Source organism: Aedes aegypti, chromosome 3 (assembly GCF_002204515.2).
Source record: "Aedes aegypti strain LVP_AGWG chromosome 3, AaegL5.0 Primary Assembly, whole genome shotgun sequence".
Lineage (NCBI taxonomy): Eukaryota > Metazoa > Arthropoda > Insecta > Diptera > Culicidae > Aedes > Aedes aegypti.
Window position 1 is genome coordinate 191189140 of NC_035109.1, and position 26157 is coordinate 191215296.

The 26157-nt window shown below is 44.2% G+C and overlaps 1 protein-coding gene across 3 annotated transcripts in view; it reads right to left on the bottom strand.

Annotated features, from left to right (window-relative positions):
* Window positions 1-26157, bottom strand: part of LOC5568859 (lysine-specific demethylase 3B) — a 52858-nt gene that overhangs the window by 13796 nt on the left and 12905 nt on the right. For 2 of the 3 annotated variants that reach the window (XM_021853964.1, XM_021853963.1), the window contains exons 3-9: window positions 23978-24223; window positions 23647-23916; window positions 18503-19547; window positions 18266-18451; window positions 11301-11356; window positions 10983-11230; window positions 10707-10921 (exon numbers count right to left, since the gene is read on the bottom strand). In XM_021853964.1, the coding sequence (XP_021709656.1) occupies window positions 10707-10921; window positions 10983-11230; window positions 11301-11356; window positions 18266-18451; window positions 18503-19547; window positions 23647-23916; window positions 23978-24223 (2266 nt within the window). The remainder of the gene's footprint in view (window positions 1-10706; window positions 10922-10982; window positions 11231-11300; window positions 11357-18265; window positions 18452-18502; window positions 19548-23646; window positions 23917-23977; window positions 24224-26157) is intronic. The other variant, XM_001652532.2, reaches the window with a different exon arrangement.

Consider the following 26157-nt stretch of genomic DNA (forward strand, 5'->3'; position numbering starts at 1 on the left):
CATATGTGGCAAGCATTGCATAAGAGCCATGCCACGAAATCGTTAGCGACGCAGAATCTGGTCCGGAAGCAACTGATGCGCTTGAAGCTACAGGAAGGCGAAACCATGCGGAACCATTTGGTGCGGTTCGACGATCTGATCCGGCAACTACGAGTATTAGGCGCGGAACTGAAGGAACCGGATATGGTGTTAACGCTGTTTGGTACGCTCTCGGAAAGGTATGACCCGTTGATAACTGCTCTGGAGAACCTCGGTGACGATAACCTGACGTTGGACGTAGTGAAGCAACGGCTTCTGGGTGAAGAAGTCAAGCAGCTCGAACGGCAACTGGACAGCACGATCGAGAAATCTTCGGCGTTTACAGGTGAGAAGAATAAGGATCGACCGAATAAATTCTTCGGAAAGTGCCATAAGTGCGGCAAGAAAGGGCACATGAAGAAGGACTGCCGGCAGAAGGATCCTATAACATTTCCCCGAATACCATTACCCCGAAAACCATCACCCCGAAAGTCAATACCCCGAATGGTCAAGTACCCCGAAAACCAATACCCCGAAAACCATTACCCCGAATAGTCCGTTACCCCGAATACCATTTCCCCGAATGGACCATAATCCCGAATTTTCTTGGCACGAAAAATTGAAGATCCGACAAATTAAAGCCATATATCCATTTCATAGAATTTTGATTTTCATTTGAATTCATGTTCTTCATGTTATCAAAGATTAATTATTCTTTTAATCAACAGCTATTCTTCATGAGCCAAGTGAGAACCCAAATTTTACTCACAGGCGTGTACTTGATTTTGTGAGAATGATTATGTTCACAGCAATAAATCATTTTTCGAACTGATGATAATGCTGACATATTATTATTAGAGACCTTTCCCGCCCTCTTTCAAAAGCGTTATATTATTTGGTAATACATAATTATATTTTTATATTGCTGGAGGCAATGCGAGTTCAACATATTCTAAAATTTCATTAGACTATGGTTTAAAAAATGGCAGATGAAAATGTTAACTGATATTAAACTAACCACTATTTCAAAAGTACATCGCTAAAGAATAGCCTATGATAAAAGAAGAAAAAATCACTGTTGAAAGTGTCAATAATTATGATGCCAACAATCACTTTGCTAGTGCAACTTCCGAAAGAATAGCCGATAACTAAAAGAAGGACAAATCTCTTGTTGGAAATTGTAATACTGACAAAATGTAATACAGACAAGTAATGCAGGGACAAGATGTAATACAGACAAGTAATGCATTTTCATTTACTTTTTGAAGTCTCTGTCAACTTTAAATTTCGCTCAAGACAATTTTGTCAGTCGATTTTTTTTACCGCTATCGCTCAAACTTCAACTCAAACGGTACAACTCGAAAGAACAGCCTATAACTCAATGAAGAGAAAATCATTGATTAAAATTTTTACACTGCCATTATACAACCTCGAAAGAACAGCCGATGATTGAAAGAATAAAAAATCACTAATAGGAATAGTAGTAGTTACTAAGCCAAAAACTTTCAGGCTCAAATTCGCGAGCTTCCTTGCATCACTGATTTTCGGGGAAGTGTCGTATTAGGGAAACTTATTTTCGGGGTAATTTACCATTCGGGGTAATGGTTTTCGGGGTAATGTGTCATTCGGGGTAACGTTGCATTCGGGGTACTGGTTTTTGGGGAAATGGTTTTCGGGGTAATGGTATTCGGGGAAGTGTTGTAGGACCGGCAGAAGAATCCCAGTGAAGCGAACTCGGCTACTGGATTTGGAAGCAAGGCGGTAAGTTTTATAGCTTCAAGCTAGACAGCGGATCAAGCGATCATCTAGTGAACGATGCTGCTGTGTTCTCGTCGTTGAGCAAGCTATCAAGTCCAATCATCATCAACGTCGCGAAGGACGGTGAAACTTTGGAAGCTCGAAAGAAAGAAACCATCGAAGGTGTGAGCAACAAGGGTGTTCAGATGACGATCAACGAAGTCCTGTTTGTTCTGGAGCTAAGAGACAACTTGATGTCTGTCAAGAAATTGGCCAAGGCTGGAATCTCGGTGCTGTTTTGCGGTAAGCAAGCTACCTTGCAGAAAAAAACAACACAGTTATTGCTACAGCGTACTTGAAAGGAAGTTTGTACGAGTTGGATGTCAAGCTTCAAGCGTCTTCTGCGAATGTATGTCAAGCTGAGGTGAGTGAGTTGTGGCATCGTCGGCTGGGTCACCTGAACCAACAAGCAATCTCGAAGCTGGTCCAGCACAATATGGTTGAAGGTATCAGAACGAAGCCACAGAAGATCGGATTTTACGAACCATGTGTGCAGGGCAAGCAGTGCCGTGAGCCCTTCGACGGAACTCGTCAACGTGCAACTCGGATTCTGGAGAGAATACACTCGGACGTATGTGGAACTATCGACCCCCCGGCGTGGGATGGCTCACGCTATTTCGTATCTTTCATCGATGACTACAGCCATTTTTCGGTGATTTATCTGATGAAGAAAAAGAGTCAAGTTTTCGAGCGGTTCCGAGAATACGAAGCAATGGTTACTGCGGCTTTTGACAAGAAAATTTCGAAGCTGACGGTGGATCAAGGCACGGAGTATGGATCCAATGAACAGAAGAAATGGTACAAGAGCAAAGGAATTCAAATCGAGTTGACGGTTGCATATTCCCCGCAACAAAATGGGGTGGCCGAGCGGTTCAATCGAACGCTCATCGAAAAGGTACGTGCTATGCTTATAGATTCCAGATTACCGAAAAAGATGTGGTGTGAATCTGCCTTGACTGGTGTGTACCTAATGAACCGGAGTCCGACGGCAGCCCTGTCGGTACAGAAGACCCCCGCGGAACTGTGGCTAGGAGTGAAACCCAATCTGGAGAAGCTTCGAATTTTCGGATGCAGAGCCTTCGTTTGGATACCTGGTCAGCAACGAAAGAAGCTGGACGCAAAAAGTTGTGAAGCGGTAATGGTCGGCTACGCGCCGAATGGCTATCGGCTCTGGAATCGAACTCATCGGAAGATCATCGTGGCTCGTGACGTGAAGTTCGATGAAGGTCGTTTTCCGTATGAAGTTGACAATGAAGCCAAAACAGATTCACCGTTGGTAGTCCAATGTTCCTACGAAAAAGAGGGGGATGATGAAGCCGAAGCCGAACCCGTTACGCAAGAACCAGGAGTGGCAAGAGAGTTTGAAGAACCAGACCAGCAAGATCTGCTAGACCAGCTTGATGATTCCGATGATGAGATGGACGAGGCAACAGCTTCGGCGCTCCCATCGCAACCAGAATACCACGAGTCCGAAGGACAAGCGATGGTGAGGCGCAGCGATCGGGAGCGCACACTTCCAGGTAAGTTGCTCGACTATTTCGTTGGTTACGGAGCAATTTCTGCTGTCCCATTGTCCACAGATGTACCCAAAACGTTTGGTGAAATCGCCCGCCGAGATGACAAAGACGATTGGATGCGTGCTGTGGCAAACGAGTTGGAGTCGATGAAGAAGAACAATGTCTGGCAACTTGTGACCTGCCCCAAGGACGTGAAACCGCTCAAATCCAAGTGGGTGTTTCGACTGAAGGAGGACGAAAACGGTAGACCGGTTCGCTACAAAGCCCGACTGGTGGCGAAGGGGTATCTCCAGCAGCAAGGTCGCGACTACGAAGAGACGTATGCTCCGGTGGCTCGCCTGGCAACCATCCGTACCGTATTCGCAGTTGGCGTACATCGGCAATACTACTTCCACCAAATGGATGTTCGTACCGCGTTTCTCCACGGTCGCTTGAAGGAAACCATCTTCATGGAAGTCCCGGATGGCGTAGCTGCGGAACAAGGTCAAGTCTGTCGGTTGGTCAAATCCTTGTACGGTTTGAAGCAATCTCCCAGATGTTGGAATGAGCGATTAAACGAGGCGATAGTCACAATGGGCTTCAAGCGTTCACAACACGATTATTGCCTGTACACCAAGCTGGATGACAACGACGAGCTAACACTGATCCTGTACGTTGATGATCTCCTGGTGGCTGGACGCAATCAGAAATCGATTTCAAAGCTTAAGAAGGACCTAGCATCGAAGTTTGAAATGTCCGACTGTGGGGAGCTCCGACACTTCTTAGGCATGAAGGTAGAGTACAATTGCGACGATGGGCAGCTGTAGCTTTCTCAAGATGCCAGCATCGAAAAGCTGGATCGTTTTGGAATGGCTGAGTGCAATCCTGCTCGTACACCGATGGAAAAAGGCCTGGTGCTCGATCGAAATGGACCGGACGCAAACCAACCATATCGTGAGTTGCTGGGATCACTGATGTACGTGATGCTCAGCGTTCGACCGGACATTTGTTATCCTGTTGGCTACCTGGGGCGTTTCCAGCAAAAGCCGACCGTCGAGCATTGGCAAGCCCTGAAACGAATTGTCCGTTACTTGCAAGAAATAAAGAAGCTGATGTTGCAGTTCAAGCGTAACCCAAGTCCATTGGTTGGATATGTTGACGCCGACTGGGCGTCAGATACGGTAAGCGGTTACCTGTTTCATGTATTTGGATCCACGGTTACCTGGTGCAGTAAGAAGCAAACCACGGTTGCAACTTCGTCTAGCGAGGCGGAGTACATCGCGCTTAGTGCAGCGGTTGCAGAATCCTTGTGGCTGCAAGGAATACTTGAAGACCTTCAAGAATCCACCAAACCTGTTACCCTGTACGAGGACAACCGTAGTTGCATTTGTATGGCGAAGAACCTGGAGACATAACGCACCAAACATATAGATGTCAAGCATCATTTCGTGCGTGATCATGTAGCTTCCGGGATGCTTAAGATTGAACCCATCAAGACGCAGAATCAATTGGCGGATATTTTTACAAAGGCTCTGGAGTTCAGCCGGTTCAAGACCCTGAGGATGAAGATTGGATTATCTGATTGAGAGGGGTTGTAATCTAAGTAGCTAAACAATCTAGATATCCTTGGCTACGCCCCCGACCCTAGTAACAATAACGTTATCTAACAGCAACAGTATTCGCAACAACACCAGACTTTTAGGAAAGAAGATTGGAAGGACAACTCAAGGATGGGAGCCACGGACTAGCTAGGCAGGATTATACAAAAGCTTAAAAGGAAAGGTTGTTTTGAATTTGACTTTCAGGCGTGGATGGAGACATGGAACAATGGAGAGAATACATGGATAAATGGGGAGGATAAGAAAAACCTGGGAGGGAGAAACCAATACAAAAACGTGAGCACCTTTCAACCTGATTGAATATAAAGCATTGAAAAACGCATCGTTTTACTTTTTCCAATGAAAATGAATATTTAGTGCATAGAAAACTGTGGCCCTTTTTCCATGTTTGTCAGGAAAGATCGAAAGTACACAACAAAGGAAAACTAGCGATTTTCCCCAAGCCTGCCTTGATTGTTGTTGGCAAGCTGGAGTTATCTTGCAGTTCAAACTGTTGTAATTTGGACCAGTCTGTTTTATGTTGACGATGTTTATCATCATTGCCTTGCGCCTACCCTGTGATCCGTATGTATGTTGACTGTTGTTTATGTTGAATTGATTAGTAATAAACCGACCGCCGCGACGAGCAAAAGTACTTTTTGTGTCCTAGTGTTCTTCCCGTACGCGTACCGAAATTCCCCCGGTGGTTTTGTCGGTACCACTGTGTACCTGGTGGGTCTCCGTGGTCTAGCCTTCCTACAGATAATGGGCCCAGTGTAGTGGAAGAACCGGAAAGTTTGCCTCGGAAAGTCGCGTGTGAAATTGTTTCGCGAAAGATTCTCCTGTGTGGTGCCGGTTGGTGGGAGCGAATTTTGTTTAATTGCGCTCGTTTTGGCTAGTGGTCGAGCTGCTGCTGTGTGGAAGAACAGCTGCGACCGGGACTATTTGGAAGTGTTTGGTGCCGTTGTTTTTCCGTCTGGTAGGAAGCCCAGTACGAGGTGGAAAGTGCCGGTTTGGCTGTTGAGTGCACCATTTTGTCCCGCAAAGCCGAAGAAAGTGAATATTGCCATTTTGTGCCGCGAATTCGTTGCCGTAGCCGTAGTGACAATCGAACAGTTGTGCGGAGTCTGTGTGTACTGCCGTCGAGTGTGTACGTTCGGTTGAAGTGTTGTTGGCTGTGAGTACAGTGTGCGCCAACGGAAAAACGAATATTTGTGAAATGGCTGAGAAAGTTTTTATCGCCCGTTTGGATAATAGAAATTATCAAACGTGGAAGGTGAAGATCGAAATGTTGTTGATCAGTGTCGATCTGTGGCATACGGTTTCGGAAGAAAAACCGATGCCAGTGACTGCGGCGTGGTCGAAAGAAGATCAGAAGGCAAAGGCCTTGATTATTCTGAATCTCGAGGACAATCAGTTAGCCTTAGTGAAGGACGCAAAATCTGCGGTCGATGTGTGGGAACGTTTGAAGAAGTACCACGAAAAGGCTACGGTAACGTCGCGAGTGTCGCTTCTGAAGAAGCTGTGTAGTTCTAACTACGAAGAAGGTGCGGACATGGAGAAGCATCTGTTCGCGATCGAAGAGTTGTTCGATCGGCTGTCGTGTGCGGGGCAGAAGCTCGAGAGTTCGCTGCAAGTGGCGATGGTGTACAGGAGCCTGCCGGAGTCGTACAACGGGTTGGTGACGGCATTGGAGAGCCGGCCAGATGCAGATCAAACGTTGGAATTTGTGAAGCAGCGGCTGATGGACGAGTACCACCGACGGATGGAGAAGCGATATGTGTCCAGTGAGCGCAGTGATCGTGCGCTGGGAGCGAGTAACGAAGACACAAGAAGAAGAAGAAGACAGCGAGTGTGCTACTACTGCCGGAAACCTGGCCACTTTCGGAGGGATTGCCCAGAGCTGCGTGAAAAAGAAGAAAAAGGGCTGGAAGTGAAGAAAGCTGTGAAGAAAAATCCCGGAATTTGTTTTGGTGTTGGCGGACAGCGGAAGCGGAACGGCTGGTACGTGGACAGTGGCTGTTCGAGCCACATGACCAGTGACCGCGAGTTCTTCAGCAAAATTAACGATAGCGTGAAGGTCGAGGTGAACTTGGCGGATGGCTCAGTGATCAAATCTGCCGGTGTAGGAGAAGGCTTCCTGAAGTGCGTCACTGACAACGGGGAAGTGAATGAAGTTGTGGTGAAAGACGTGCTGTACGTTCCGGAGCTGGACTGTGGATTGCTTTCAGTCCGGAAGCTGACACAGAAGGGACTGAGAGTGAACTTTGTGAAGTCCAAGTGCCAAATAGTGAGTTCCAGCGGGAAAGTGCAAGCAGTAGCGGATCTTCGTGGAGAGCTGTACGCTTTAGAAGTTGTGGAGAGCGGCAACCGCCGGAAAACTGCAGCTGGGCATCCCGTTGAGGAGGAGTGCTGCCAAGAAGAATTTTATGACTGTTTTGACGAGGGAAACCGATGCTAAGTGTGACATCGTGTATCGACTGTAAACTCTTTGTGAACTTTGTGACTTTGTGGTTGTTATACTTGACGAAGCAGGAGTGATTGGTGCAAGAGGAGGAACTTTGTGTAGACTGTGTTGTCCAATGAGAACTTTTCAAGACTTTGTGTAACTGTGAAGACAAGTGATGAATACATCGAGGAGGAGTGTTGTAATTTGGACCAGTCTGTTTTATGTTGACGATGTTTATCATCATTGCCTTGCGCCTACCCTGTGATCCGTATGTATGTTGACTGTTGTTTATGTTGAATTGATTAGTAATAAACCGACCGCCGCGACGAGCAAACGTACTTTGTGTACTCTAGTGTTCTTCCTGTTCGCGTACCGAAATTCCCCCGGTGGTTTTGTCGGTACCACTGTGTACCTGGTGGGCATCTCCGTGGTCAAGCCTTCCCACACAAACAAACGTTGTTCTATATTTCGTGTGTAGTATCTGTGCCTCCCTCCCAGAGAAAAACTAAGCGGAAAGGCCCATAAGTATCTAACTCATCCAAGAAACGGATCAGCATGGCGGCATCCTCCGGAGTAGGCTTGATGAATACACAGCCGTTCTTGGTGAAAACAGCATGCAATTTGCCTGTGTGTCTCAAGTTAATAGGTTTTCCTTTGATACGACGTGTTTGATTCGTCAAATTTTCATTCAGGAAGATGCGTTTATCCACGTTGAAGCCGATGTGAATCAACGACAGATTACGTACAGTGAAGTATAGTCGGTAAAAGTCGTTCCTAGCTAGTTTGAACGCAAACTGTATTACTATTGGTGGAGTGTCGTGATTTCAGCTAAACGCTTTGAAAACATCAGTGGTGTGTTTTGTTCCGAGAAACCGAGAGCATTGCGATCCTCTGAACGATTTGGTCCACATCTTTGTTAGCACCGTAAGGAACAACTGATAATATCGCGTCTCCAGTTGAAAGCCGGAACCATCGACCCCCGAAAACTGAATTTTCTCTAAATCTATGCGTTGAACCTAACGTCGGGCATAGTGCGCTGGACAGCAGATCTGGTGTGGTACACAGCGCACATTGCCGACGTAGCTCGGACGCATAGATTTGGATAAAATCCGTTTTTCGCGTGTCGAAAATTCCGGTTTTCAACTGTGCGAATAATATCAAATCGTTCGATTTCTCGACAGCAGGTGCGCATTTTGATCAACGAATCGGAAAGTTTGTTGATACAAGACGTATATTCCTCTTTGAACTGCTGAACATCTCGCAGTTTCGTTGTCTCCATTTGCAGATCAGTCTTGCACACATCTATTCTGGCATTGATGGTCTCGAACATATTTTGCATCCGAACGAAGAGATCATTCAAATTCTCGATTCCATCTCCTGATTTATCGAGGTCGTCTCTGGAGCGCTTGACGTTGTTACCATCATTCTTTCTTCCCAGCGGCACAGATAAGTTGCTTTTGTCTTTTACCATTGTGTTGGGTTCTACTCAACCAGCAACAGATGTGAAACGATAGCGTAGTTAGTTCTTGAATGTTCGACACGTTGGATGAACTTCACAAACAACCGTATCAAAGTGACGGAGATACGATCACAAAAACTGTCTTGGAAGGGATAACTAATATTTCATACACCAGGCAACCGAAATATCAGAAGATGAGGCCAGTTACAAAGTCAGTTTTTATCGAGTCGGAAAAACAGCAGAAATCTTCCGTCGAATCATAGCCACAGGTTTACTACTCACTACTCTCGCTCATCTCTTTAGAAACTGATGGTTTCCCGAAACGTTAGTTGCATACCAGGAGATCGATGACAAAAACTGTCTTGGAAGGGACGACTAATATTTCATACACCAGGCAACCGAAATATCAGAAGATGAGGCCAGTTACACAGACAGTTTTTATCGAGTCGGAAAAACAGCAGGAATCTTCCGTCGAATCATAGCCACAAGTTTACTACTCACTACTCTCGCTCATCTCTTCAGAAACTGATGGTTTCCTGAAACGTTAGTTACATACCAGGAGATCGATGAGCACAGCAAGACATGCACATGCACCAAATGAATGTGTTAATGGCGTTTCTTCAAGGAGATTTATCCGGCGAAGAAATTTATATTGAGCAGCCGGACGGATTCGTCGACAAGAAGGCTTGGAGAAAGTGGTTCGATTGGTGAAGGCACTATACAGAACAATAGAAGTAATCCATAGCATGTAAGAAAGTTTTGTAATTATTGTATGTAGTCTACCTATGCTTGACGAAATAAATAAATAAATAAATTTTAACCCGTGCGTTTATTTCAAAAGCGATAGTGACACAATTCATGTGATATGTGGATGACTTCTTGTTGTTTTCAACGGATAACAACTAGGTAGAATAAGTAAAAGAGGAACTAATCACGAAAATTTACTAAAAAATATGTAGAATTCCCGAAGATGGCATCCTAGACTAGTACTTGGAAGAATCCCTTCCAACTTCCCTGTATGTTTTTTGCTAGAGTCACTCAAAAAATTCATGAGGTAATTCCATAGATGAATTCTTGCAGGTGTATTGAGAGAAATAATTTGTGAAATGTTTTTTACAGATTTCATAGAAATTCTCGGTTGAAACAAACATAAATATCTGGAAAAAATGAAATGCGGCATATTATCTTGAAATATTGCTGAGCACTCAATGGGGAAATTTAAGCTACTCCCAAGAACGATTTTTGAAATAAATTAATAAAACTGTTATTAATGAAAAATATATGGTGGAAAAATAGCAGGAACATCAGAAAAAAAATGCCTTACGAATATGTGGAGTTACCTGTTAACGGATTTCTCGACAAACCTTTCGAAAAATTCATGAATTTCAAGATAACTCGAGATATGTTTGCAGGAATCATTTAGGTTTTATATAAGATTTTTCACAAGTTCCTCGCAAGATCCACTGCGAAGTATTGGTGATAGCATCAAAGGGGTTTCTGGTACGATCTTCGGCAGAAGTTTGGTTTTTAGTCGGACTAGAAGAATTCTTCAAAGAAATGATCATGATATATACTGCCCATACTCGCATAACAGTCCCATATTATATGGGATTTCCTATATGAATGGGACTGTTATGCGAGTATGGGCAGTATAGAGCAATGTTACATAAACATGAATACATGAGGGGGGCGTGAGCAACTGCAGCCACTGCTCCCCTCTGGCTTTTTGGGCGTACACCACGTCTCATTCACAAGAAGACAAAGGAAAAAAGTGATTTGGATATCATTTTGATGTAAAAGGAGACTACATAAACTTTCCTTGAAAGAGACCTGCTACCAGTTCCATAGTGTCTCTTATAATAATAGTTGCAGTTCTTACAGACACTTACCTTCCGACATGTGCTCAAAGTACGCTTCCTTTTCCTGATGAAACAGTTCGCAGAACTTGTACCCAACCTGTCCAAGCAAGAATTTCGACTTCTCCACCGACAAATCGATGGGAACCTTGGACAAATTGGCGTCCCACAAGCTAATATCCGGCTTCTGAGCGTCCTGATGAGGGTCCGCAAATCCGGCCACTTCCATATGTCCTAGAGTGTTGTACCTGCCGAGGGGAAAGAGCCTAAGCAAAGGGGAACTTGATCCAAGGTTTGTTCAGTAATTACCTTAGTTTTCTGAAAGCGATGAATCGGCAAAATATGGTATCGCTATCCTTCAATCGGGATGCAGCCGATCGACCACATTCGCGGCACCGAGACAACCGAGGCGCCACTTCGTAACACGGCCCATTTTGTAGATAGGGATCGGTTGAACGCTTCAGCTTCTTTCGTCTGGCCCAGTCCAGTCTTTTGGGTGGTTCCTTTCGTTTCTCGGGTCTATCCGGATCCGGCTTGATGGCCAGTGGGTCGACGGGCTGCAAAATGGAATGAAGCAACATTCTTGTCAGGTTTCAGTTGGAAGAATCAATCACAGACGTGACTCACCTTTCTTGGTTTATCTTTGATGGAATTCTTGCGTTCCATTCGATACTTGAGGAGATCTAGAAGATGTTGAGGAGAAACGAATTAATAATCTGCGTACGACGGATTCCAAAAATGTTTGATTGACAATTTTGATTCACAGCACACTTAGACTTAAGGAATGACACTAATGAACATATTTTCAGACGATAACCATTTTTTTAACTTGAAATTTTGAAAGAGGAAAAAGCCCTCTTGAGTCATTTTTCACTGAAATCTTTCATAAGAAGGCATAAAATCTCTTCATCTTTTCAAAAAATATTACAGAATAAACAATCTTAACAATAAAAGGCTCAAACGACATTGATCCATAGCAGAGCCAAATGCTTGACGATAACCATTGTTTGATAGTTGGATTTTGCTCAAATTGGAATATTTTTTTTTTTACTCAGAACGGGTTTGTTGGTACAGCTCTTACAAGCCAACCGTCAAAGTGAATAATGAAAGTGCCCAAGTAGCTCTGCAGCCTACCATCTACCAGAGTTGCGGCAACAGACACGAGCTGGGCACATTTTTTAGCGTGATTGGTTGGTGCCCAATCGACAACTGAATGTGCAAGTTGAGGATCAAAGGCCGTTTCTTCAATATCAGCATAATCAACGTGTAACAGCCCTCACCTAGCAAGTGACGATGCCGACAAGGACACTTTCTACGCGCAGCTGGAATACGTGAATATGACAGCTGGCCAAGCCATGACGTTAAAATCGTTATCGGAGGTGCCGACGCTTTGGTTGACCAGGAGCAGGAATTTAGATCGAAAACGGCCTTAGACTGCCGCCTCCAAGAACATGGTCATTTTATGGAAAAGTGAACACACTCATCTCATGTGAAAACTTCCCTGCTACAACTTACGGCTCCCTTACGGCCCATCAAAATGTGGTGTTCGGCAAAGTTGTAGCTGGGAAGTTTCCACATGAGATGAGTGTGTTCACTTTTACATACATTATTATGACGAGCTGTTAGAGGACTGGACACAAAAAATTTGCCTTTTCCATAGTAATTTCCATATAAACTTCAAATAGCGTGTGCACAACCAAATTTCTTCCGAATCACTTCAAATTTTGGGAGCATTATTTTCATCATAATTGACATCGTTTAGGCATAGGGGAGCAAAAACATTAAAATTTGCATCAGGCCATACGTAGTACGTACTTCCAGCACAGTCTTCCGTATCGGTACACCTGGAGATCAGCCCAATACACTGAATCACAAATCAACCACATTTTGATTGATGGACGACACTTCTCGGATATAATCGACGCCAGAACCTGTCGCGTCTCAAATATCGATTCGGACCACTACCTTGTGATTGTTAAAGTGCGCCAAAGACTTTACAATAATCGATACCGGCGCCCGCCACGGTACAATCAAAGCCTTAAAGCACTCGTCAAAATGTGGAACGATATAAACAGAAGCGAAGGCAACGAACCCATCTATTCCGATATAACAAGCGCCGCCTGGAAGAGCTGGAGTGCGAAGAGATGGAGCAGCTGTATCGTTCTCAAGAAACGGGTAAGTTCTACAAGAAACTCAATGCATTCCGCAAAGGCTTTGTGCTGCGAGCCGAAATGAGCCGGGATAAAGATGGAGGTATCTTCACGGATGAGCGTGAGGTGAATAAAAAGTGGAAACAGTACTACGATGAACACCTGAATGGGACAGAGGAGGAAGACCAAAGCAGCAAGAGGCTTCATCGTTGCGGCGGATGATGGAGACGCGCCAACTCTCACAGTAAGTGAAGTTTCTTCTTCTTTTTCTTGGTATCACGTCCCCACTGGGACAGAGCCTGCTTATTAGCTTAGTGTTCTTATGAGCACTTCCACAGTTATTAACTGAGAGTTTTCTTTGCCAAAGTTGCCATTTTCGCATTCGTATATCGTGTGGCGAATACGATGATACGCTATGCCCAGGGAAGTCAAGGAAATTTCCATTACGAAAAGATCCTGTGCCGGCCGGGAATCGAACCCAGACACCTTCAGCATGGTTTTGCTTTGTAGCCGCGGACTCTAACCACTCGGCTCAGAAAGGCCCAAGTGAAACTATTGATGCTATTAAGGTATGGTAGGAAGGATGGTATTGGATTATGGTATTACTCGCTACTCGATTGCTTCTTTCAAGCACATGATCATATACTTGCTTTTCAACCGCTTAAGGTTTCTGAGGTCAGCCGAGGGAGTTCTGGGCATACAGTGCTACACGTTTCCAACAAACCAGCAACGAATTGAAGACACTTAACGAAGCGAAAAAACGGCCACGATTTGAAAATTCACCACAGCGCAGACAGTTTTGAAGCTTTGGTGGAACATGGGATTATTTTATTTATTTGATTCTACACCATTCAACTTGATAAAACCTCGCCAACAATATATCACCAATTCACTCGGTTCATGGACGCCTCTCTTCACTCTCGACTTCGACCCACGCTCTGGGTCCTGGTGCAGCTGGTCAATCCACCTAGCGCGCTGCGCCTCACGCCTTCTTGTTCCATACGGCAATCTTGCATCAAATCCTGTCCAGCGTATCCTTCCAGCTTTGCTACCTTTTGGATACTGGATTCGCTGTAGAGCTGGGCGAGCTCGTGGTTTATCATTTGCCGCCATATACCGTTCTCCTGCATGCCGCCGAAGCACCAGGCGTTCGAAAACCCCAAAAGCTTACAGGTTCTCCTCGAGTCCACGTTTCATGCTCGTAGATGACTAATGGTCGAATGAGCGTTTTGTACATGGTGCAATTGGTGAGGGGTGAGTCTTTCTTGACCGCAGTTTCCTCTGGAGCCCGTATTAGGCACGACACAGATGATGCGCCTTCCTATTTAAGCGCCACAAGAAAAGTCGCCCAAGTTGCTGCAATCGATTAGCGATGTTCTCTTCCCGCATCATCCCACAATGATCGGTAATGATCGATGACAAGCTCAGCTTTGCTAGCCACGTTGAATATGCCTGTAAAGGGCATCTACGGCTATAGCGGCGCTTTCGAGGATGATGTCTAACAGCTCTGCTGTAATTGCCAGCAAACGTAAGCTACTGGCAAGCGTAGCGCTATCCATACTAAGGTATGGACCAAAAGCACTTAGAACGAGCAGACACCTAAGGCGGTTGGAAACCACGTACAGGATAATATGCTTAAGAGTAGCAAGTGCATACCGGACGGTATCTAAAGAGGCCGTGTGCATCATAGCCGGGATGACGCCCATCGGGCTCATCATCAAGGAAGATGTTCAATGCTTCAACCAAAGGGGTACCAGAGGAGTCCGCAACACGTGTAAAGAGGAAACGCTCAGAAGCTGACAGCAGGAATGTGATAAAGGTAGATAGATCCATTGACTAATACCAAATATGTTAGATGGGTATAGAAGAAACCATGGGGAAGTGAACAGTTTCTGTCAGGATATGTTTGCTATAGGCAGTACCTGTATAGGTTCGGGAACTCAGAATCGCCTGCGTGCCCCAATTCTGCTGGAGTAGAGGAAACAGCGGAGCATGTCGTGTTGGATTGCCCCCGTTTCATTATTGTGAGAGATCACATGCTCTCTACATGCGAAGGGGGCACGTTCCCCAACAATAATAGAGAGAATGTGTGAGTGGGGCCTTCCTTAGCCGAGTGGTTAGAGTCCGCGGCTACAAAGCAAAGCCATGCTGGAGGTGTCTGGATTCGATTCCCGGTCAGTCCAAAATCTTTTCCTAATGGAAATTTCCTTGACATCCTTGGGCATAGATACGTACCTGCCACACGATATACGAATATAAAAATGGCAACTTTGGCGAAGAAAGCTCTCAATTAATAACTGTGGAAGTGCTCATAAGAACACTAAGCTGAGAAGCAGGCTCTGTCCCAGTGAGGACGTTCATACCAAGAAGAAGAAAAAGTATGCGGATGCCGAGTGGTGGAATGCAGTAGCTACGGCTGTCACTCACATTATGTTAGAATTGCAGCGCCTATGGCACGACGACCAAGAATTGGCTGTAGAGGATTAACCCTGCCGAGGCTGGTCCCTGGTAACATTTTAACATAAGTCGGCTAGGGGTAGCAGTTTGCTTAGGCTACTTCTGCTACATGTGTTGTGCTATATGCACTGGCCCCTCCCCGAAGAAATTCCGTAGGGTGGTTCCGGGGATATAACGGTCTGAGACCAAGGGTAATGCACTGTATACTGCCCATAACTGTTTTGCAGTTAAGGACACTATACCACTTGAGCAATTCAACAATAATTGCTCAAGTACAGTGCATGGGCTGGTTTTAGTGGTTCGTCGTTGGTGCGGCATCCCCACACTGCCAGAGTTACCTTCTCAGGGGTATGTTTGCAGATTTCCCTCTTGTAAAAAAAAGGCGGCGCTTTTTATCCCGAAACAAATAGACGGATTTGCTGTATCCGCTTCAGTCTGTATTGTTCATCAGCATTGCAGCCCGTGCCGCATTGTTCTCCTCTAAAACCTCCAAACCAATCGTTTCTTGATCGACGTCGTTCCACGTATCCAACCATGCTTTCGGTAGCGTCGTTAATGGCTGCTTTGATTGTCCTCCAGCAGTACTCAAGAGGGGCTCCATCGAGCTCGCCCTCAACCGGCAACGCTGCCTCAATACCGAGGCGGGCGTCGGTACCGTACATCGTTGATGACGGAGAGTTTTAGGCACAGTTTCACCATCATCAGGTAGTAGTCGGAGTTAATGTTAGCGCCACGATAGGTTCTGACGTCGGTTATGTCGGAGAAGTGCCGTCCATCATTCAATGGTAGATAGTATAATTATCTCTAAACCAGGGGTTTTCAACCTTTTTCACTCGCGGAGCACTTTTTGAAATAAAATTATCGCGCGGAGCACCTGTTTTTCATCACCACTCCGTTTGAAATCTGGATGTTTTACAAGCCTAAATCGACCCTATAACTTCTACGAAAGTCGTGAAGTAAGACTTATGTTAATCAATCTTTCACCTTAAGGTGATTATAAAACGAAGCCAAACTTTGAATTTTCAAGTGCACAAGACGAGAGTACCTGACAACAGTTCACGTTGAAAACCAATCAACTTGTTTGCTTGCTGGTGGTGTCCAATGGGATAGATTTTTAGCGCGGAGCGCTGTTTGGTTCTCAAGTCTTGTGCTCTTCAAAATTTGAGGTGTGGCTTCGTTCTATAATCACCTTAAGGTGAAGATGATTCGAAGCCAAACTGGATATTTTCAAGAACACAAGTTTAAAGAACCAATCATTTATTTTTCTGAAAACTTAATCAATTGGTAACATGCTAATGATCAAGTTTCCAGTTCTATTCTCCAGAATTGTGCTCGAAAAAAAAATAATAGGTTTGACTTTGATTCATCTTCACCGCAATTCAGTTTTTTTCCTCTTGATTCTAATCTGAACGGATTTGTTTTATTTGATTTAAAAAGCTTCTTTACCTTAGGTTTGAACCGTGACAATCAGGCATCTAAATGAACCTTTATTAGTTTTTTTTCAAATATTTCAAATTTCTTGATTTGAAATCGGCAGAATAGCTATGGTTGAGAAATTTGCAACCTATTGTTCGAACAATTGAGCGACATTCTGTAGAGAAATATTTCCTTTTCTTTTTAATGTGCTTGAATGGATCAACCACAAGTTCAGCACTCACGGAAATATTCAATATGCTGCTAAAACTCGAAATATTCTTAATTTTATTATCACGGAATCACAATTTCGATTATTTTCGAAGTTGTATGTTCCTCAGATATTTTTCCGTCGAAGAGAAATATCTCGACAAAATTTTCACACCCAGAAAGTTCTAAAATATGTATTTTGTCGGGGTAAATTGGCTATCTTCAACTTTAACAGTTGTTTTCCATACGAAATAGGTACAAGAAACCCCGAAATTGCAGCTAAAACTATCACATATTAAATGTTTAGTTAAAATTTTCCCCGAAAAAATATTTTTAACCTCCAAATTTTCAAAAGCACAAATCTAGAGAACAAATAAGTGGTTTTAACAGAAAATTCTAGGTAGGGCTTGGTTTAATATAATTAAAACCGTATTACGCAAAAAGTTGAGATATTTCTGGGTATTGGTCCATATTTTCAAAACTGTCGCGGAGCACCTGACAAGGTTTCGCGGAGCACGACTTGAAAACCGCTGCTCTAAACGTTCGCACCATTGCTCCTGTCCAACACATCTCATACAGCGCTACGATTCCGAAACCGCGGACCTTCAACATGGGTGGAGCATGGGAGTGACTTGTATGATAATGGATGGACTACGTAGACCGGAAGAAGAAACGTTAGGATTATTATGCAGATTGGACGTCAACAATCATTCGGCAATTCGTCCGGCTTGAAATTCCTGGAGATAAGATCAATCTAAGCTAAAGGAGACCCAGACAACCTAAATGTACGCATAACGAAATCACCTGGAGGCTCTATATGTGCAAAATATGAATAAACTTTCATGCGATTTCTGGTTGTCTGGGGATACGCTTAGGTGTAAACAGTTTCAAGATATTAAGGATACGGAAGCAGGAGACTTGGTATTTGCGGTTAAAGGCACAGCAAGGCATCAGTGAATCGGCTGACATTAGTGTAGGTAGGATCATCCATAGAGCAGCCTTGAAGCTAACTGTATAAGATGATGTGGAAAAGCGTAAACCAGCTTGTGTTCAAAATCTTCTAGATTGCTAGAATGGTTTCCGGATGGTGTGCCCATTTGCACTGATCGTCGTTCCAACAACACAGTGGAATTGGTCAATCTGAAAGCATGATACGCTTCGATAACTTTGCACCTCTTCCGGCTCTTAGATGTCCAATTCAATTACCGCTTTTTTTCTGCCAGAAATATGTGTGATAATGTAAAGTAATGATCGAAATTCAAGCAAAACACAAGGCTATCAATTATTGCACCAATGAAATTACTCAACTACCAATAGCTAAAGGGTCTTCCGTTGAGATAGATCCAATTAAGGTTTACTCACCTGCACTGGTTATTTGATTCGTGTGGTTTTTGTGCTGAGCCAATGGTGCCGTACCGGCATTGTTGGAGGGTGGCACGCTGGGTTTAATCACAGTTCCCATTGGCCTCGATTGGTTTTGGGTTTGTGATGTTATTTTCTGCTTGTTGGCGGTTTGCAATAGTTCCACTGCACGAGGAGAACGGTATACTTCAGATAGAATGTATAATTGTTGCAAAGGAAAAGTGGAAAAATACTTACGCAATGTTTTCTTCTGTTCGCTGATCTTGCTATTACCGTTGAGTTGATCTTCGGTTTTGATCGTCGGTTGTTCCTTCCAGATCACGTTGTGCTGGTACTTGGATGCACTACTTTCCTGATTACTCTTAACATTTGTGTAGGGATCGTAGTTAACTCGCTTTTCAATTTTCACTGGCTTCTGAGTGTTGTAAAGCAGCGATGATCGATCTCCGCTGCTTCGATACAAGCTAGACGTCGAAGGCGGAACGTATCCGTCGTATCCAGTGCTCTTAGGCAATGTTGATGGTGGTGGAGTTGCAATTTTGGTATCCAGATTCAAGATTGCTTCCAAGGTAGGAGTTGCTGAAGTAGACGAGCCAAATTTGGGGGTAATACTGGTAGAACTTTTTGCAGCATAGCTGGATGGATCTTTAGTTGGTAAAGGACCTGGTGTCAGTTGTTTGGGGACTGCCGGAGACGGGGTGATTGGTTGTATGAATGGGGATTTTGGTGTAGCTGAATGAGCTGGAGGTGGTTTGGATAGGTCAGCAATCACGGGGAGATGTTCACGCTTGGGTGTAGACAATCCCATCGAATACGAGGTGCTCATTGATGGCGATACACTCTGGCCAGTAGATGAGGTGGAGTTAGGGGTCGATATGGTAGGCTTCCCATACACATGAGCGGGTGCAGGTGAAGATATTTTTGGCTTATTAACGATTACTGTGAGGTCTGGTCTGTTTGCTAGGTTGGGCACGGGAAGTGGTTTGTTGGACACGATTACCGATTTCTGTCTCGGGGCTACAGCTTTCGGTGTGACATTAACGGACCTTTGTTGTACCGACGGGGGGCTTTGGGATTGCAATAATTTGTTCTGGATGTGCCGATAGAGTTCATCGTGGCTCACTTGAATACTGGATGGCTTCAGACGTGACTCCAAGGGTTTTTTATCCGGTGATGTTGAAGGAGCGTTTTTGAACTTGCTTGAATGAGCAGCCATCATAGCATCAAGTGACGGTAGATTTGAATGGTTGGTTCCGGTCGTTGGTTTTCGGTCTATTTTGAGCTAAAACGACACAAATTAAATTGATGTATATTGTAACCATGAGAAAAAAAACTCATAAAGATGAAACTGGTAAGAATCAGAGCAACAGTTCTGAATTTTGGATGAAGTGTGGATGGCTGTAATGGCTTTTCTTGGATTTTGAGGGTGCTAACACCTGGTGATGGTTAAAATGTTCCCTAAACTGTCCGTCATCTTCGATGTGCGGTACCGACGCCCGTCTCGGTACAATCTTGCGTAACAAAATGATGGACAGCCGAGATATGTTTTTCACTATACCCGGTCAGTATCTTTGCTTTGCGGACGACATGGAGAACATTTGGAAAGATGACCCGTTTTAAACGCGAAGCAACAAAGAATCGAAATGAATGCGTTAAAAACAAAGTACATGTTGGTAGGCGGAACTTATATGAGAAATACATGCCATGTCATGCCTACTACGGGCTCCATTAGAATCTGCAGTCGAGAAAAATTCACCTCCGCCCTAAATGCACCATGTACAAAACGTTTCTTAGACCTTTAGTACTATACGGGCGTGAAACGTGGACGATGCTCGAGGGAGACCTGCAAGCACTCGGAGTCTTCGAACGTCGGGTGCTTAGGACGATCTTTGGCGGTTTGCAGGAGAACGATGTGTGCCGGCGAAGGATGAACCACGAGCTCTTCCAAGGTGGCCAAAGCTGAGAGGATACAATGGGCAGAGTATGTTGTAAGAATGCCGGAAAACAACCCTACAAAAATGGTGTTCGCAACGAATTGGAACAATAAGGCGTGGAGCGCAGCTAGAGCTAGGTGGATTGACCAGGTGATTTTTAATAGTAGGGTACAAAAAAGCTTCAAAAGCTTGGCCTGTTGTGTGTTGGCATGGTGTGAGACTCGCGTTAGGCGTCTCACTAGGCTTAACCACTATAAAACTTATCCTACTGCTCCTATGCCTTGATCTCCCCCGGAACTACGTCACGCTACTTCATCAGGGAAGGGCTGTGCTCATGCACTTCGTCTGTCTAAGCCTCTAACTGTTCTGCTAGTTCGCTGTGGAAGCTTAATGTCGTCAAAAACTCTGCTCACTAGGGCATTTATACGATGCCTCTGCGACTACTCGTTTTGCCGAATTGGCGGTTGAAAAATCTTGCCGGGGCTTTGTACAGCTTTCTGAGCGACGATGCATTCCACTCTTGGGCTGGCCTCACGTTAGAGCCCTATTGAACTTCTACTGAACGCTCATGTGCACTTCGCTACTCTAAGTTCTCTTCTGCTGCTTTTCAAGCTTTCTTAGTTGACCACTTTGATGCCGAGGTCGGTCCAGCGATTCCGGTTGGAAGTTGACTTCTGGTTCACTGGCATCCCGACGATCCAAACTGGTGGTTTGTGACGATCTATGCTTCTCGGTTTAGTCCCCGATTCCGGCTACACGTTTCTTCATGCTTCGATACTTGCCGAAGTCGGTCCATGGAAGGAAGGCTTCCGGTTCACTACTCCGATAAAGTATTCCCCGGCGGCGGAAGATCTTCTCAACCGCTGCTATCCGGGCAGGAGCCGAGGTCGGTCCTGCTATTCAGGGGGAAGGAAACTAACGGTTCACAGGCGCCCGACTGCATTTTGCCGGTACTGAGCTAGACACCGGTGGTGGACTCAGCCTATTCCGACTCGAGGTTGATCGGCCTAGTGTCAGGATCGATTTTGCAACTCCGGTTGGAAGATAACTTCCGGTTTGCAGGCGCCTCGACGACTTATTACCGATACTACGCTACCATCTCCTTTGCAGCGACAACATAATCTGCGTTATCCCTATGTTCACCGAATTTCTAGTGATTTTATGATGGCACATGTTCTGCACAATGTTGTCCGGATTTAGAACGCTTGCGGTTTTTGAAATAATCCCGCTTCACATATCCCTAAATCGAGGGATTTGGACAGGCCGGACATTGTGGAGACTCTGCTTGTCCGAATCTGTGCAGATATTTCCGGAAGCATCCATGGCCTGACAAAAACCGGGTCAAGAAGAAGTTAACTTTTCCTTGTTTTTGTTCGCCCACACCGTCACGTTAGCCTGTGGGTCCATCTTCCTTCCTCCAAGATATTCCACTCCTGCTGCCACTTTGCCATTGTATCTATGTCCTCAGCCAGAGTGATGCAGATGTTGATCATTTCGGAGATATCGCACGCTACCTCTGACGATGTAGTGTGGTAGGCAATCGCCATCCGTATAGCTATGAGCCGGAACGCACCTGCCAGCTTCTCTCAATTGCGTTTGGTTCTCAAGGCTGCAGCTCAAGCCGGATCTCCGTATCTTAATAAGGACGATGATACGGTCGCCAGAAGACGCCTCGTACTGCTTTTGGATCCTCCAATGTTGGGCTTGATCCTAGCTACAGTGTTAGCTGCTTTTGCTACATTTTTGCAGGCATATTCTACTGGCTGTTGAAGTTTAGCCTGTCTCGACCATTACTCCTAGGCGTGTCCCCCGACATGTATCTCGAACTACTAAGCCACCTTGCAGTTGCTGACCAGCACCACCTCTGTTTTGTAATAATCCAACTGCAGCTTGACTTCAGTCATCCGCGATTCCATGATGTTAAGCCATTCCGCCTTCAGCATCTCCGCCTCCTCCGCAGTCTCGCCAGTTATCGCAAGAACGAAATCATCTGTGAACCCTACGATCTCGACTCCATTCGGCAGTGTCAAGGTTTGCACTCCATCGTACATCATATTCCACAGTGTTGGACCAAGTCGACATCCATCTCTGGTTTGTGTCATAGCCTTTGTGTGATAGCCTTTCAACTGACTGTGTTAAAGGCGTTCTTAACATCTATGGTATGGTATCCACCACTGCATAGTATGGATTGCGTTTCCTCTTCTGATAGGACGCTTTCTTCGCGATGACCGTCCAAATAGCGTCCAGCATCGAAGTCTTTTCACGCATTACGCGCTTTGGTCATCCGTTAATGTAAAGGCAACGATTCTCTGGAAATCTAGGAAGTTGGAATCAAATCAGACCTTTCAAGCCAGTCGTGAAATAAATTTATCAACGGAAATCCAATAGGAGAACGCCAACCGTGACAATTGGCTAACCTCACAACTTCATCGGAAGTACACGCATAATCGCAGATTAAGCGTCGAATCGTTGCAGGAGGTGTGTTGTAAATGAGGTCAATAGCATGAAAGTTTAGAGGAACTTTTATAGTTATCGAACAGCATGCATAAAACAAATTTGGTTTTATGTTTAAAATAACTGATTAATCTCGAGTTGAAAAGGTTGCATCAATGTTGCGCTCTGTGATTGTCGTGACAATTTTGCTTTCGATTGTATCCTTATCCGCAACAGTTGGGACAAACGGTTGTGAGCGAGCTTGCTTAGTTGTTTGTTTTTTGTCTGTTATGATGACAATTTGATTCACTGGTTCGCGCCACGACAACCAAATCATCGTAGAAGATCTTCACGCTCAGGTTGACCAGGAGAAGTTCAGAACCAATTCGTCTGGAGGGAGCGGAATACGAGGAGATCGAGCAGTTGCGCTTTTGCCTTTTGCCGCAGTCATAAGGATAGGAATAATGACGGCCAGGACAACGAAGAGCAAATCTACGTAAGACTCTAACCTAATGTGTAAGAACGATGAAATAATTCTGATGGCTGCCATCCCACGACACCCAGACAAGGCGCGTTAAGAAACTACACCATAGAACGGGGGGGGGGACGGACCTGGTGTAGTGGTTAGAACACTCGCCTCTCACGCCGAGGACCTGGGATCGAATCCCATCCCCGACATAGTCACTTATGACGTAAAAAGTTATAGTGACGACTTCCTTCGGAAGGGAAGTAAAGCCGTTGGTCCCGAGATGAACTAGCCAAGGGCTAAAAATCTCGTTAATAAAGTCAAACCAACCAACCAACCATAGAACGGGTAACGATTCTGCAGCGCCGTTGCACAATTGAAGTCCATCATGACCCCAAGTTCTGTTTCACTACTTAGTACCTTCTTCGGCTTTATAAAAACATTTGTAATGTACTACTCTGCCACTGGTTTGGCTGCGTACTTGAACATGATATGAGAACCGTATCACGTGTAGTTCTAGGACAATACAATCCTGAAAGTAAACTTACCATAACATTCCCATTGGTTTTTCCTCCACTAGATGACACCACCTCGGCGTACGTCGGCATCGTTCCATCCCTCCCGTTCAGAACCATCGGATTGCGTGACGAAGATGGTGATGGTTTTGATTTTTTCGGTGGTACTTCCAATGAAGACCCCGCAGGCGGCTGTCCTCCAAGAAAGGGTTTAGCTTGAGTTTTGATCAACGTCACACTGCTGCTTGACGGGGAGTACGATGTACTTGAAGAAGTTATTTGTGGAGTCGGTGCGGCGGTTTTCTGAAAGAAATATTACAATTTACCTTATTTGTTCACGTCTGCAAGATCTTAGGAGATGTACCTTCTCTACAGCAGTGCGGGTGATTTCGAGCAGATGCCGAGCGTAGGCATTTGCGAATGTTTCTCGGTACCGGTTGCTTTCGTCCATAACACGGGCAACCGACTGGGATATGTTCGGAACCGACGATCGGCCACCTGACGTCGCTTCTCGATCGTTTGACACGGCTTCATTTGGATTCCGCTGATTCTTGAGCAGTCCAGCTAGGTTGATAGTGTTAATGTTGTAAATAGTGGTCTTATATTGGCTCTGGAATATGGAAAAAGAGAACATTAGATTCTAGAAATCCAAGGAAAACTGCTATCAGACTTAGATGTCGAGACAACGCACTTTCTTCGACCCATAAAATTAGAATCATAGCTTTCATTGAGGTGTACAGAGAATAGGCATTACCTGGGAGGGAGGCACCGATACTACACACGGAATATTGAACAACACTTTTCCAAATTGCAAGATAACTCCCGCTCACCAACGACAATCAAGGCAGGCTTGGGAAAAATCGCTAGTTTTCTTTTGTTGTGTACCTTCGGTCTTTCTGGACAAATTTGGAAAAAGGGCCATAGTTTGATGTGCATAGTGCATTTAATTTTAATTTTGAATGGAAACGAGTAAAAAGAGCGTGTTTCAATACTTTATATTCGATCAAATTAGAAGGTGCTATCGTGGCATTTCTTTTGGGTGTGCTGGAATTAATTTTCAGCTTGTTGAAATGCAAAAATATGTTTTGATCAATTACGCGCTTTTTTCATGTTTGTCCATTCTTTAAGATCTGGGCTCACAGTGACAGTTCGTGACAGCAGAAATTCGGCTCACTGTGACGTACATAAATTTTGTATCGGTTTCTCCCTCCCAGGGCATGACCCTTGGTCTCAGACTCTATTTTCCCCGGAACCACCTTCAGGGTGGCCAGTGAATTTCTGATTTCAAATTCCCGGTTTTCTCCCGGTTATTTACCGGTATTTTAAAAATTTTCCCGGTCGTAAATAATGGATAAAAACCCTTATTAAAAAAAAACGAAACAGATAATTTGAAAATTGCAATCTGACCTGCAGAATTGGTCATTTACAATGTTTAGATTATTCAAACAACCGATTATAATAAAGTCTTTACGACATGTGGTTCCTCAAGCGATTCATAACAACGTTTTTCAGACTAAGCTTGAATTAAAGGGGCTTGTTACCATTGTGGTGTTATAGCTCAGTGTCTGTAGGCTTATTTTTGTATTACCAAGTAGTAAATTGAACTTCAGAATATATTTTTCATATTTTCCGGTAGGTTCAAAAATTAAAACGGTTCAACACAGGCGATGATTAAAGCGAAAAATCAACAATTTATATCTAGTCTAAAGCAGTCAAAAAATGCTCTGCAAACTTCTACATCATGTTAAAATTTGCAAACTTTTTCAGAACACATATTTTTATACATAAGTTCTAGTGACTTTTGTACGGTACACCATACTAAGTTATAAAATATCAATATTTATGAATGATTACAATAACTTTTTAAATCGTAAAAAAATAGATTCTTGTTATTTCTGAAAAATATTCACACAAAAACAACGCTAGCAAAGAAATTGATTAACTGCCAATTTGAAAAAAAAATCCTGATAAATTGCAGAAAATAAATGTGTAACAGAGACATTGTAGGGAAAATAACTACTTGGTCACTTGGCATGGATTTTTTTCTCCGCCGAATTTTCTGAAACTTTGCAATAAGAAGCAGTTCAATATGAGCTCAGTAGCTTTTCAAAAACAACTGGTAAAATTAATTAAAAGTGCCAAGAATGTGAACCGGCTTACCTGACTGATTTAAAAAAGTCATATCCAGTTCAAAAGTTCAAATCTAAAGATTAATGTTAAGTTTAGTACCTTGATATACGATTATATCAATAAAATTTTTGATGAAATCGGTTGATTATACTTGAGATCCTCAAACAAACTATTTTTCCAGTTACAAGGACATGGCCAAGGTATTTCCTGGCCATACACCAATATGAAGCATTTTCCCGGTAGTAATTGAAATTCCCGTATATTTCCCGGTTTTATCCCGGTGATATGAAATTCCCGCATATTTCCCGGTTTTCCCGATTTCCCGGTTCGCTGGTCACCCTGAACTTACGGTATTACTTCGAGAAGGAACCAGTGCACATAGGTAGCACTTTAACTAATGTAACAGGAGTATCC